Genomic DNA, 15,009 nt, shown 5'->3' on the forward strand with positions numbered 1-15,009 from the left:
AGAAACAATAGTTTCGTAGATATTGTTATTGTGGAAAGTGGAGGTGGAGCCAGAACGCTTTAGAACTGCATTGTCCTCAGACCAAGCTTCGAAGAAAGAAATCGGATCAGGTTTCGTTTTTTTTTTTTTTTTCAGTGCGGTAAAGCGAAAAGAAATTAGTTGCCACTATCGACGATTGTTTCATACAAATCTCAAACAATTACTATGAAGTTGCTGCCCTCGGCTCGTGTTTTATTTGTATATTACATCGAAGAGCAAATCCGATAGCAGCAATTCAATTATTGGAACACCAGTTACGTGTCGTTTGTCGTGGAAGACAGATGTGGCTGTGTCAGTATGGGTGGTAGGAGTGATTGTAAGATTACTGTAAAGAAAAAATATAAAAGTGGTGCTAAAAAGCGAGAACACAAACGAAGATGTGATTTACAAAAAGCTGCATCTGACCCAAAACAACTTAGACTATTTGAATCTGTGAAGCCCCAAGAAACAAATGAGCGTGATGTTACAATAAAACGTTAATATTATATTATAGAAGGCAAAAAGTACTATTTTTATTCTAACATTAGCACTTGCACTACAGCTGATACAAAACGAGCGAGCGAAGAACAAAAGAAAAAACAAAACTCGGTACAAATGTTGCCATAACAAACCCAACATCCTCCCACCTTGAGTTACGTTGAGGGGACTAGTAACTCAACCACAACAAACATTATTTATTTTTAAGTATATACAAAAGATCTAATCTGGTAGGAGGTTTCACTTTTCTACCAGTTCGAGTTGTAACAGTTTGAAGTTTTGTTTCACACTCAGTCTTTGTGTTTTTATCACTCACTCCGTCCATTTGTTCATCACTAGGATACACTGCTGGTTCTTTCAACACCTGTGGTGTCTCATTTGAATGAACTTCCAGGGGAAAAACTCGTTGCACTGGTCTCATCATCAATCCGGTACGTGTCTTCAAGCGCACAAGTCGTACTTCACCGTCACGTCCAGGTAATATTTCCACAACTCTTGCTAAAGGCCATTCTAAACGTTTCAAGTTCTCGTTTTCTACAAGTACAACATCCCCTACTTTTATTTCACTATGGTCTCTTCTAGATTTCCAATGCTGCACTAACTGTCCCAAATATTCACTGCGAAATCTACTGCGTAACTGCTCCCTGAGTTTATGACAATATCTCAACCGTTTTTGTAGGTTAACGGATTCCAAGTTGTCGAGATCCGGTACTCCTACTTCTCTAACTTGCTGCAGAAACATAGCTGGAGTTAAAGCTAATAAATCCGAACTATCATCAGACACATAAGTTAACGGTCGACCATTCATGACAGCTTCACAGTCACACAACACTGTAATGAATTCTTCATAATTTAGAGAAGCCTTCCCAAGTATTCTCCTTAACAGTCCTTTCATTAATCGAATTAAACGCTCCCACCATCCACCCCACCAAGCAGCACTGGGTGGATTGAATTTCCACTTGATGCGTTTCACACCTGCAAAAGACGTTATACATTCCCAATCCAGTCTGCTCAATAAATTTTCTGTGCCAACAAAATTCGTGCCATTGTCACTGTAAATGACCGAAGGACGGCCTCGACGCGCTATAAATCTTCTAAGGGCTTGAAGAAAGTCACTCGTTGATAATCCGGAAACAAGCTCCAAATGCACTGCTCTATATACTGCACAGGTAAATATACAAATCCAAGCTTTTCCTCCATCTCGTAGTCTAACTGGTCCGGTAAAGTCCACTCCCGTTACTTCAAACACTGCTGCATCTCTGATTCTATCTTCGGGTAGAGCTGCAGGGATTGGTTCCAACTTCTTGGCAGTATATCGTTTACATATGACACATTGCTTTATTATAGATCGAATAGTTTTTCTTCCTTTGAGTATCCAAAACTGTTCCCTAAGAAGACTCAACAAACCTTGAACACCAACGTGACAAGCTTCCACATGTTTATCGTACACTAACATTTTTACTACTGGATGTGAGCTTGGCAACACAACTGGATAACGGAAGGTTTCAACATCTGAAAGTTCTGTAATTTTGGTTTTTATTCTGATGAGTTTGTCATTGTCTTCGAACGGACACAAAGATTTCAAATTCTTGTCGCCAACACCCTCAAAGGAATCTGTTTGAACAAGTCTAATAACTGTCTTCTCTGCTGACAACAATTCTTCAACAGACAACTCGTTGCTTCTTCTTTGCTTAGAACGACAATTATGAATAAATCTTTTCATCCAACCTATTATGCGAACTAATTTTTCGTATTTGGAAGGATACCGATAATACCAGTCACTGTCCTCCTTTCCAACATTAAGCATAACTGATGAGACCGTCTTTTTCTTTTCCTGCGTAATGATTTCTTCTTTGTACTCATACTTCTGTTCTGGCCATTCCTCCTTGGGTCGTCGCAGCCACGAAGGAACTTCCCACCATTTTGACTCAAGCAGTTGTTCTGAAGTACATCCTCTCGATGGTAAATCCGCCGGATTCATGGTTCCTGGTACGTAATGCCAAGTTTCCTTTTCACTTAATTTTCGGATTTCTTGCACTCGATTCCAAACAAAAGTATTCCATTGCTCATCTCGTTTAATCCATGCAAGAACTGTTGTAGAATCTGTCCAATAATAAATCTGTATACCTTCAAGATTCAAGGCCTCAATCACAGAAGTAGCTAGTCTCCCACCAATAGTAGCTGCCAATAATTCTAATCTTGCTATGGTTGATTTCTTTATAGGAGCAACTCTTGTCTTGGCTTGTACTAACTGCACATTAATGTTTTCTCTTGTAACAGTTCTAAGAAAAACTGCCGTAGCATAGGCTCTTTCACTTGCATCACAGAACACATGTAGACTACAATTTTCTGAATCTCCTTGGATACATCTAGGAAATGAAAGTTCTTTCAACAAAGGCAATTCACCTACCCACTGTAAAAATTTCTTCCTTACTGCCCCTGGTACTTCTTCGTCCCAACTTAATTCCAATCGCCAAATTTCTTGCAAAAGGATCTTTGGATACAACGTCACTGGAGAAGTAATCCCTATGGGGTCAAATATCCTATTTGCAAACGACAAAATAACCCTCTTAGTAAGAACTTCTGGCATCAACCCGTCGCAGCATTCTGGTCTTATTGCCAAAGTGTCAGATTTCGTTTCCCACTGTAGACCTAAGACTGGTACTCCGTTGTCTTGCTCCATCTCTCCAAAAGAAGTGTGCTCCCACCCTCTCAGCTCAAATCCAGCTTTCGCCATTACTTGGGTACTTTCATTAATGAAGTGATGAAGCTCCTCTTCATTCCTTACGCTGGTAACGCAATTGTCCACATAAAAGCACTTCGAAAGCTGAGCGATGACTTCTCTGGAATATTGGCTTTTTCCTTCTCTTTGTTTTTCCATTTCTAACTTAAGATGATGTTCTATCACTGCACACAGCAAAAATGGACTACAGTTCACCCCAAAAACTACACGCTTGTGACGAAATATCTTTTCGTTTCCCTCCTGGTCAACCCACAAAAATCTCAAAAAGTCACGGTCTCTTTTACAAACACTAATTTGTAAAAATGCTCTCTTGATATCGGATACAACTCCGATTCTATTTAACCTAAACTTTATCAAAATTGAGGGTATCATTTCGATCAAATTAATACCCTTCTCTAAACACTGATTCAATGAAGGATAATTTTTCTCCCTGGCTGATGCATCGAAGACGGGACGTATTTTCGTCGTACTGCTTTCCTTGACTACATGGCGATGAGGTAAATAATGCCCTTCTCTATCCTTTTCTTCTGGTGGAACTTCTTCTATTACGCCATCATATATCCACTCATTCAACACTTGTTGATAGTCTTCGTAACGGTTTTCCTTCTTCAACTTAGCAATAAGTGTATTCAATCTTCTTTTGCACATCTCAATATTACTAGGAAGTGTAGGATGTCCTTCTATCCAAGGTAACATTACTTCGTACCTCTTCTCCTCATTAATAGCTACGGTCTTATTAAAGTAATCCATTACTGCTTGCTGAGCTTCCAATTTTGTCTTCTTTTCCGCAGGATCTGTGATACCAAGAACATCTAACCGCCATAAATCCGCTATAGATGCTTCTTTACAAAACATGGACATCGTTGCCATAGACGAGAATTTAACATCACCACGTACTTTAACTTTGCCCATTAAAACCCAACCAAGCAATGTTTCCATAGCTACCAATCCGGACTTCAACACAATTCTTTTCCCAGTAAAAAGTTTTCCTGCAATGTCAGAACCAATTAAAATTTCTATCGCGCCAGGGTTCCTGTCGTAAATTTCTACACCAAAATTTTTTAACTCCTGTATCCAAGGACCTTCAACCACTGACGTCACATTGCTACATATTGTATCTTGGTTCAGCGCTTCAAAATTGCATGCATAATCTCCTTTCAGACTATACAACCTAACTTGATAACAACTATGTTCATAAGGTGCAGAACAAATACCTCCAAAGAGTGCATGCATAACACTTTCTTTTTTAACACTTTCGTATCCCATTTCCAATGCGGTAGCTGTTCGAATGTACGATCGTTGGGAACCTGTATCTATAATTGCTCTTACCTCCCTTTCTGTCTCTTGACCCCTTACTTTTACAACTAATGTTTGCAAAAACGTTTCGGCATACACGTTATTAGTTAATGTATTTTCAATAACCGGTTTCGTTACACTTTGTTTCACTGTACCGTCATTTCCCTTGTTACCTTTTGGTCCCTTGCACATAATGTATGAATGTTGTCCCTTGCACTTAGCGCATTTTAATTTTACTCTACATCTACTGCTAACGTGCCCCGGTTTTAGACATTTGAAACAACAACCTTTTGCTTTTAACACCTTTGTTTTTTCCTCGAAAGACCAGTTACGTGCCTTCGAACACTCTTCGCTAACATGAAAATCACTACAAAAAATACATTTCTCTGGGTCACCTTTACAATTAACTAACTCTGCCGCTGTTGGAACAGTTTCTGTGGGACTACTTCGATCCTTCCTTTTCTTTATCGCACTGGAAGTATCTTTCAAATCAAAGCCCGCAACTGCAAGTGCTATTCGCTCTTCACTTTCAACTTCTTTTCTCACAAACAACATTAAATTTTCCAGTCTATTTTCCACTGTAGATTCTCCATAGTTCGTAGTTCCTCTTTGCCATGCTCGCAAAAGTTCCTCAGGTAAACACGATTCCACTAGTGGGTACAGCATTGCTGCGCATTTGTCTGTCGTCACTCCTAATGTACTTAATGCTCGTAATTGTGACTCAATTTTGTCGTACAAGGCACTGAGTTCTAATTGCTTATTACTGTTCAAATTGCTTAACACCAGTTTTAAAAGTTCCCTCACATACACTTCTACCAATGTATCTTCACGACCGAAACGTGACTTCAAACCTTCAATCACTTTCGGATAGTTTTCTTCACATAACGGGAAACTTTCAACAAATTGGCGTGCTCTTGAACCGGGTAGAGTAGCCTGAACTAAATATTGAAATTTGTCACTGTTTGCGATATTCGTGTCCGCATCGATTCGATTGAACTGACTCCAAAACGGTAACCAATTCTTTAAGTCACCATCAAACTTCTTCAATTCAATTACCGGTAACTTAATACCCCGTTTCTTACCTTCTGTCGAAACACTGTCTGTATCACGAGTTGAATTTGATGCATGCTTATCGATCAACTCTTGAACTTTCGTACGAAGACTATAAAATGTCAGAACATACTTATCTTGTGCTTCTGTTTCCTGAATCAAATCATCTTCTTGGAATTCTTCTTTTAACAACAGTTCAATGTATTCATTGTGTGCTTCATCAACTACCCTGTATTTATCCTCCAATAATTCGAAGTTCACTTTAAGTTCGTCAATGTTCACATTCGCGGCATTACAGCACTGCTCCACATTTTTTGCGATTTTTGTAAATACAGCTCTCGCCACTGTTCTCACTCTTTTTTGCCTTCTATAATATAATATTAACGTTTTATTGTAACACGTGATGTGACTCATTCGAGTACTGCAGGACAGTTGCCAGGTATTTTTTTGTTTTTCTGTCTAAGGTGTTTATAAATTATAATGTATACACCACGTCTTTGGGTGATTTCACTCAATTGTAGCTTATCTTTTATGGCTATTTTTACTTGAAATTACACAACTTTAACAGGCGAACACGAAATTAACTGAACTGTTTGCTGCCGCGTAGTGCTTTCAAACGGGTCATATCAGGCTTTCATGGGTCAGGGGTCGAGTCAAGCCTGCTTGAGACACGGGTCAGGTCAGGTCACCTACGCTAGGGTCAGGGCTGCTCTAGCCACGGGTATGCTCGGGTCAACTTTCTTATGCGCCGTTTCGGCTAAATCCTTCTCGGGTCGAGTTGAACGTCGACCCGACCCGACTCATGACCCGAATAGGTTTTAGCCGAAACGACGCATAAGAAAGTTGACCCGAGCCGACCCGTGGCTAGAGCAGCCCTGGCCCGACCTGTGACCCACGAGCCCTGACCCGATGAAGCCTGACCTGACCCGTTTGAGAGCACTAGCTGCCGGCACTGGGCTCAGTAAGCGTTGGTGTAACTTCTAAAAGTGCTGAACACTTATGCTGTCAGTCAAATCAGTGTGTATATCGTGTGAATGTTAACTTCCCTTTAGTTATTTAAAGTTAATTTAAAATAAAAGTGTAGTAAAATGTAAGAAATATTTGTGATGTGCAAAGTAGGTATTCATATGAAAAGAGAAGTTGGGGCCAGCCGAGGAATGGGCGGACTACACTAGACGATAGATGATATCTAATCTTTCTGCGACATGAAGATATGATATTATGACTTACTTATGTCAAGGAAAATCTTGCGTTTCGAAATCTATCGCAAATGTACTTCCAATCGCATTCTTTGTGTTGCATTGAGGCCACAAAGTTACAGCTTTTTCAAGTTTCCAACATTGACGCCATGTCTGTTGTCTCACCTGACACGCTTGGGGGGGGGTTGTCTGCTAAGAGCGGGGCGTACTTCCTCGAGATTATACAGCAATATTTAGACGAGCTTGTGTATGTGGGTTACAACATTTTCTTCTCGCCAAAAAGACAGGTACAGAGAGAGATTGAGATTCGCGAGCAGACTCCCGACTGAAGTAAGTGGTATTTTTTACGTATCAAGGGAGAGGAGCCCCAGATCGGCTATGACAAAATACGGACCTTCGTTAAGTAGGGTGGTTGCAGGTTTGGTTACTTAAAAAAAAGTTTCAGATATGTTATTTTACATGAAAACGCAATAAAAATCGCCTCAAAATTAATTAACGTTTCCCAAATGTCTATATCTCCTCTACTGCTTTTTTGTTTTTTAATCTGATGGCATTTTCTGAAACACCAGTCTTTATTTTGGGATTTCCAACTGACATGGGTAAAATCATGTCAAAATTAACTAGTTTATAATTTTAAAAAATCTGTTGTTCATTCTCCGCCGGGCCTGAATAGGCTACATGCCCTTATTCCATTGAAAAACTCTTTCCGTCATGTGTAAATGGGGCTGTGCTGTGCAACAATGAATCATCGCAATCCTGAACATAAATTTTAAAAATACTTAGTAGTGAAATACAATTATCAAATTTCAATAACAATATATAAAGAACACGTATTGCTTTATTATTATTATTATTATTATTATTATTATTATTATTATTATTATTATTATTGCCCTGGTAAGTGATGGCTGCCTCAGTCTCGTTGAATAATATTTTAAATTAGTAGTGAACTCCGTATATTGACCTTCATTACTTCATTCCAGGTCATGATGTCTGCAAAATCAGTGAAGATATGGGTTCCCGTGAATACATATGAAGAATGCCAAGTACATTTTTTTACATTTTTATACAGTGGGCCCTCATTTCAGTTTAGCAGGGTGGGCCCTATGGTTGCCAGTCCGCCCCTGCAATAGTGTACAATAAGGAGCAGGAAATCTGCGGGAACTGACCCCTGAGTCCCGTTATTGTGAAGCGACTGTTCTGCATGATGCTTTGCCGGACAAAGTGCACAAGATCGTCTGTGATGACGGTTGGCCTCCCGCTGCCCTCCTCATCATGCACATTTTGACGTCCTGCTGCAAATTGTCTACACCAGCAACGCACCACATGCTTGTTCATGACATTAGGTCCATAGACCTGGCACAACTGACGATAGATTTCAATCGGCCGTATACTCTGTGCATTCATAAACTTTATCACTGCTCGCACTTCACACGCAGCGGGAGATGGAATAGGAACGTCCATCTTCAACCACTACCACGGCGCTACTGAGAGCACTAGGGAAATTCCGCTGGCGAATGAGTCATGCTTGAACATTACTATCTCACGTACACGCGGTCCCATGGCTTCCTAGCTATGGGACGCGTGAAAATGTAACTTTCTGAATTCGCCTCGCACAAATATTTTTGAGTTGATTTATTTTTAGTTTAACGTCCCTTTCAGCAGAAAGGGTATATGAGACGAGGCCTGCTGATTAACGCGGAATCCGAACATCCGCTCCCCCCGGGCAAATATTTTTATAAGGGTGTTAACATGTGCTCACCTACTTTCTAAATTTCGAAATCAGGATCCAAATCTAAATTACCAATTTCACCTTACGAGCCGGAATCTAAACTGTACTCTTCTAAAATCTTTGATATTTCTTCTACATTCATTTCACTTGCTTCAAACAAGGAACTTTTTTTCAAATGAAAAAGTTTTCGATACAAGATATTCCACTATTTTATCAAACGTGCTGTAATCAAACCAGAAAATTGACCATTACAATCAACCTGTAAAAGTTCGTTTACACTTCAATGGATGTCACGTGAATAGTATTTCTTCAAGAACTGACTGCCGTGTGCACCAATGAAGTTTAAACGAGCGTTTACTCAAACGCGTTCAACGTTTAACTTTCAAGTTTAAACGTGGTTCCAGGTCTTTTGTTGCAGCATTGAAAATCGAAGTTCAGTACATCTTGTTTAAGTAAACTTCGGTCAGTTTGTAAAATAGACTCTGTTTGTCGTCTTTTGTCTCTAATCTCCGTTTAAGAAAGTAACAAATGAAGAAAGCATACCGTGTGCCTGTGTTTTCGACTTTCGAGATTGTGTGCATAGAGTTGTGAGTAGTCTAATTTCAGTTATCGTAATTGTAATGGAAAAAATAATAAAACCATGAGCAAAAAATTTTTCCGAATACGAGTGGAAAAATACAAAGACATTATTGAGTGTAAATAGACTGACTTGGATGAACGAAGTTTAAACCCCAAATTCGGCCGTTCAAGCTAAAACCAAGTTTATCCATCATTTGACCAAGACTTAACCTTGAACGTTTTTGGTGAAACAGACATTTTCACCGAACTTGGTTATGACCTTCGTTCAAGAGTTGAACTTTGTTGGTGTACACGGCCATAAGTCTCAGCAAGTATTTAATAAGGTCGACAATCGACTGCAACCCATAATAAGGTGCATAGAGACTATTACGTAAAAAACGAGTTAGACTCGGGTTCCGGCGTTTTGGAATAAACATACCTACAACTCGAGTCTGACTCGGGCTTAGGATCGAAAGTATTAATATCTTGAAAGCAGTTCTTCTTTCTTCCATTCTCGCTACATTCCTGCCCACCTGAACTTCGTAGCCTTAGTGACTCTAACAATGTTAGGTAAATGGTATAAATTATGTTCCTCGTTATAAAGTTTCCCCCATTCACCATTGTATTCCCTCTTGAGTCCGAATATTCGCCACAAAATTTTGTCCTCGAATACTTTCAGTCTGCGTTCTTCCCTCAAAGCAAGTGACCAAGTTTCGCAGCCATACAGCACAAGAGGCATAATAATCGTTTTATATATTTTAAACTTCAACTTTTTGACAGAATTCGCCAAGAGTTTGGACTGAATAACAACATATATTCTCTGCTTTCAATAGACATTTAATCTCTCCGGGGATATGATTTTGGTCTGTTAGTGTGGATCCTAGATATTTGAAAGTATCCACTTTGTCGAAAGTATTGTTTGATATTTTAACGTATCCATTACTTGGAGTTTTGCGAGCACTGTGCATTTTCATGTATACAGTTTCTTTCTGTATTTATTTCTATGTCCATGTCCCTGCAGGCGTTTAATAAAACCTCTGCATTTCTTTCAATTGTCCTCACAATATCTCGTATCAAATTGACATTATCAGCATAAGCCATAACCTGGTGAGTGCCATTTAGCTCTAAGGCCTGGTTGTAGTGTTGCCGCTAGACGAGACTTCAGACTGTCTCGTCTCGTCTCGTCAAAGCATATCTCCTTTCGAGAAAATGTACTTGTCTCGTCTCGAAGGGTTCTGTCACGTCTCGTCTCGTTTGTCGCCTCTTGTCTCGTAAAATGTTGCAGCATATTATGGGAACGAAAGCAAAATATAGCAGACTTCACTATGCTGATCAAGATACAACAAAGCTATTACCTAGAGCACAAAAGTTAAGAAATGTCACGTTAGCTCTGCCTAGAAGCATTCACCTCTGGTGCGTGCGGTAGTCGGTTCGATTTCGGTTAGTACCACAAGTGGTGGACAAACATCGTATGTGTAGGGATGGCCAAAATTATCCGGAATCCATATTCCAGAAAATATGTTTTCCAGAATCGGAAATTTAACTTTCCGGATTTCGGAAAAATTCCGATGTCGGGAAAGTTCCGAAATTCAGAAAAATCCGGAATTTAGTTAATTCCGGAATTCGAAAAATCCTGATTTTTCCGAAGTATGGATTTTTAACGATTTTACTTTCCGGAATCCGGAAAGTAAAAATTCCCGAGTTGGCCATCCCTAATCAAGTGTGTGATTTCTCGAAATTGGAACGTATCCTACCACTTTCTTGAAACGATGTTTTGTCTGAATGTTGTTCAAAATTTCGTGCTTATTTCAAAGAAAGCGAAATCAACCATTTTCTACTTAAAATTTTGCTGACCCCTGTAGCAGTATTTTCGGGATGCCCATTTTCAAAAATTTTATAGCTTCATTCCGCATATCTCATTTAATAATTCACTTTAGTTTCGAACCTTTAGTTATCGTTCCCTTTGAGTTACAACACACGAAAAGTCCCGAAAACCCTCTAAACAATGATAATTTCCACTTCCAAGTAGATCTTGGAAGTGCCAAACGGTATAAGCTATCAAAAAGTATTTCCTCTTAAACTTGTTCAAAATTTAGAACTTGTTCCAATGGGAACAAAATCAACCCCTGTTGCCATTTTAAATTTTGAACTTTTCCTCCTGTAGAGGTATTCCCAAGACGCAAAAGCATTACCGTGTGATTCCGCAAATAATCCTTTATATGAATACTTTTTTCGCATTCATTAGAATGTAGGTGGGAGGAGAGGGTAAGCGCTTCAGGCGGCAGGTTACCGAAGAAATTATAAACAAAAGCTACCACGAAGTAAAATCGCAAATTGAAATGAAATAGGCCTTCCCTAAACGTGTTCAAGATTTCAATGTTGACTCACTAAGACTTTTTTAATGCTATTCCGTACAACCTACCTTCCTCTCTAAAACCCCGAGTCAAGTCAGATAGGCAGATCTACTTAGGTACTGGAGTTAGTAATAGCACACGCCAATTATTATAGTAAAGACGGTCGTTAGACAGATTTAAAAGGCGACGTGACCTTCCTAATCTTCACTAATCGTTCCTAAGTCCTAACACATTTATTACATTAAATATGATAATATAAGATTTTTTTTTTTTTTTTTTTTTTTTTTTTACAGAGGAAGTGTAGAAGAAAATAGAACTTGGCATATTACAATTACGACCGTATTTACTATTATGATTCGACGCTAGAGCGATGCCATGACAGGCTCCAGAGACAATAACAAAAGCGTGATGAAAGACAATGTTTTGGCTGTCGCGTCGGTGGGTCGTGTAGTTGGCTAAAAAACCATGGAAAGTGTGGTGAAAGGTAGGAGGAATTGTGCTTCTTAGTTGACCAATGAAAAAGTAGTTAAATCATGGTATAAGTCGTGAGAGTAACTTTGTGTTTACTGATCAGCAAGGTCCGTCAGTGATGCCAATTCCTTCAGAGCCGTTTTCCCTTCACAAGCTTTAGAATTTCCCTTTTCCGGACAAAATTTCCCTTCATCCAAACCATTTATACTGTATTTAGTAAACGTATTTTTAATCGTTTTCGCTTCCACCCTCTCACCCCAATCTTATAACCACATACAAGCAGATACATGACAGCCTTCCTTTGAGCTTATGCAGAATTTGAACTTGATTTGTTGTTTAGGTATCTAAATTGTCGCGATAGAGGAGGGGAAAAGATATGGAAAGGTGTAGGTCAGGACCTATGTTAAAGGTGCAATCTCTGCATTTGCCGGGTGTGACTGAGGAAAAACCCTATAAATACCTCGGTCAGGACGGACAACCTAAATAAACCATAAAAAATATAAAATAAATATTATGTAAATTTAATTTTTATCCTAGATATCATTATAGATTTTAATATTAATGTAACCTAAGATACAAAGAAAATATTAAGTATATATTTGGTATGTACTTACTTAAGAACAGCACTCCCATATTTACTGAAACGAATACGAACAGTTACAAAGAAAACTCTAGCTGCTACTGTCTTTGGCTGTACATGAGGAATGTTCGTAAGCACAATACAAACTAAATCAAAGTTTAGAGATGCGCAATTCTTAAGAATTTATAATTCTGTGCGCACAGTCACCAGAAAATTTGTAAACTTACACACACACACACACTCACTCACATACATACATACATACACTGTTGACCCAGTATTCGCCCATGTATACATATTTACATTCACGACACGTCCAGAACACGAATCCAAACCAAACTGTTATAATAGTTGGAATGATAATTTAATTGATAAATATTTCATCTTATTGCATTGCATTTAATTCAACAATGGGAAGATTAATTTTGATAAAAGATTTTAAATAAGCATTGTTGTAATGTTTCGAATTTAACTGAATATGTTGATCGATGTGTAATGTTGATAAATATTAACGAATGCAAAGCTTGTGAGAACTTGTGAGAATTTATGGGAAATATGTGCAACGGATTATGTTTGGAACGAATAGGATGTTGAATTTATACTGAATTTTAATGAGATTAATCAGATACGCAAATACATTCAATCTATAAATGACTGAAGAGAGATTCAAATTTCCCTGCAATATTGAGATATTACAAGCAATTTCCCTTTTTCCCTTTTCTCCAAAATTTACTCATAATTTCCCTGCGCCAAGGGAAATTTCCCTTCAATTGGCATCACTGAGGTCCGTCGACCCTACTGTTCCGCGCTTTTACAGGTCCCTTCATAACTAGCTGTTTCTGCGTAGCCACTTTCTCCAGCTGTAGTGTGACGTCACCGCGGGGCAGCAGGGACAAATATCGTAGGCTAAGCCAACGTTCCGCCATAGCGATTTGCAAAGGAAAACACATTTTAAAATGCGATAAAAATAGACTACATACAGATACAATACATACTTACTTTAGGATTGTGCAGCACTTGAAGAATAGCTTTGCATCCACTATCTTAAAATCATCCTTCTTCCGAAGTTCCCGTGTTTTTCTATTCAAAAACCAAATTCTAAAGAATGTCCTAGCCTTGTCGAATAGTTTTAACATAGAATTGTCTTTCTTAGGACATCAAATGGTCGGCCAATCACATTCTTTTGTTTTCGACTCTTTTTTTTTTTTTTTTTTGTAAAATTTTCAAAATACATATTATTTTTTGTTGCTTCCATCCACCGGCAAGAGGGTAAAATGAGACCACAACATAGCCTCACATTGCCACCATTCAACTTGGAAAGAATTGCAACTATGTTTAATCTTAAGACTTCAACTTTCGATATTATTTCGAAGTTTAAGTTTTTACTCATAGTCTTATCGGAATCTTCGTACATTGACTGTTTCCACACATATATCAAGCCTCGAATCATTGCCACCTGGACATTTCTGTGTCATTCCAAAATTAAGTAAACCTGTTCGTCATAGGACACGCGCCCATTAACATTCATTTCATCAAATATAAGCACTGAAAATTTCTTCACACTCTTTAAGTAGCGCCCTTGCTCCGTCAAAATTTTCAAAACTGGTGTAAGAATACCACAAGAAAATGGTTATTTTTGCATGCAATGTCGAAGTGTTGACATATTGGGTACGCGGATTAGAACATGTAATCGCATATGATTGTATAATTTATCACTGTGGCACGTTTTGTTAATGCACGAATAATATCTTAATCAGTCCATCTTAGTTTTTTCTTGCTATTTATTAGCATATTTACTTGGCCCTGTATAAAACTTTTTCGTAATATATCCACCACCGGTTATTAACCACTCGATTGAAACGATCACAATATTATATTTTAGAACCGGTCTTTGAAATTAATTACTTATTATATTTGCTTTCCAATTCTTTTAACTTCGTTTGTAAATATAGACTATTATTTTGGCTTTGTACATACTAACAGAGTTTAGTTTTTCGTTGGACCGCAATGGCTCAATGGTAGAGCGTTCACCTCTGGTGCATGCGTCCTTGGTTCGATCCCTGTGCGCCAAGTGAACTTTGTGGTGGACAAACACCGTGTGCGTGGGTTTTCTCGGGGTTTTCCTGTTTCCTCCCACTTTCTTTATTCCACTATTTCATTCATTTCTCATCATCACCATATCCTTTAGACCAGCCGGCATAACCATGTGACGTAAAACTTAAAGATTTAATTTTAGTTTCTCGTTCTTTCACGCAAAAAGGAAAGCTCTTCCTTTAGTTCATGCCCCTCACTCTCTACAGAACAAACGGAACATAAAGAGTTATTTTTTGTTCCGGTCATAATAGTTATTTCATCTGACTGTACCCAAATGCCTGATTTGTTTTTACTCTAAACACCTAGTTTTTGTACACTTATTCCTTTATTATTTACAGGAACACGGTTCCATATGACACTGATAAGTTCAGTGAAGACACAACATCGGTTTAAACTTATTCTTGAGTGAAATATTT

General features: G+C 38.5%; 1 protein-coding gene across 1 annotated transcript in view; it reads right to left on the reverse strand.

Moving 5' to 3' along the window:
* Positions 1-709: 709 nt before the first annotated feature.
* Positions 710-15,009, reverse strand: part of LOC145685048 (uncharacterized) — a 63,711-nt gene continuing 49,411 nt past the window's right edge. Inside the window, exon 2 of the mRNA XM_081757391.1 lies at positions 710-5,972. Coding sequence (XP_081613517.1) covers positions 710-5,972 — 5,263 coding nt within the window. The remainder of the gene's footprint in view (positions 5,973-15,009) is intronic.

This window comes from Thermobia domestica, chromosome 5 (assembly GCF_964235325.1).
Source record: "Thermobia domestica chromosome 5, izTheDome1.hap1.1, whole genome shotgun sequence".
Classification (NCBI taxonomy): Eukaryota; Metazoa; Arthropoda; class Insecta; order Zygentoma; family Lepismatidae; genus Thermobia; species Thermobia domestica.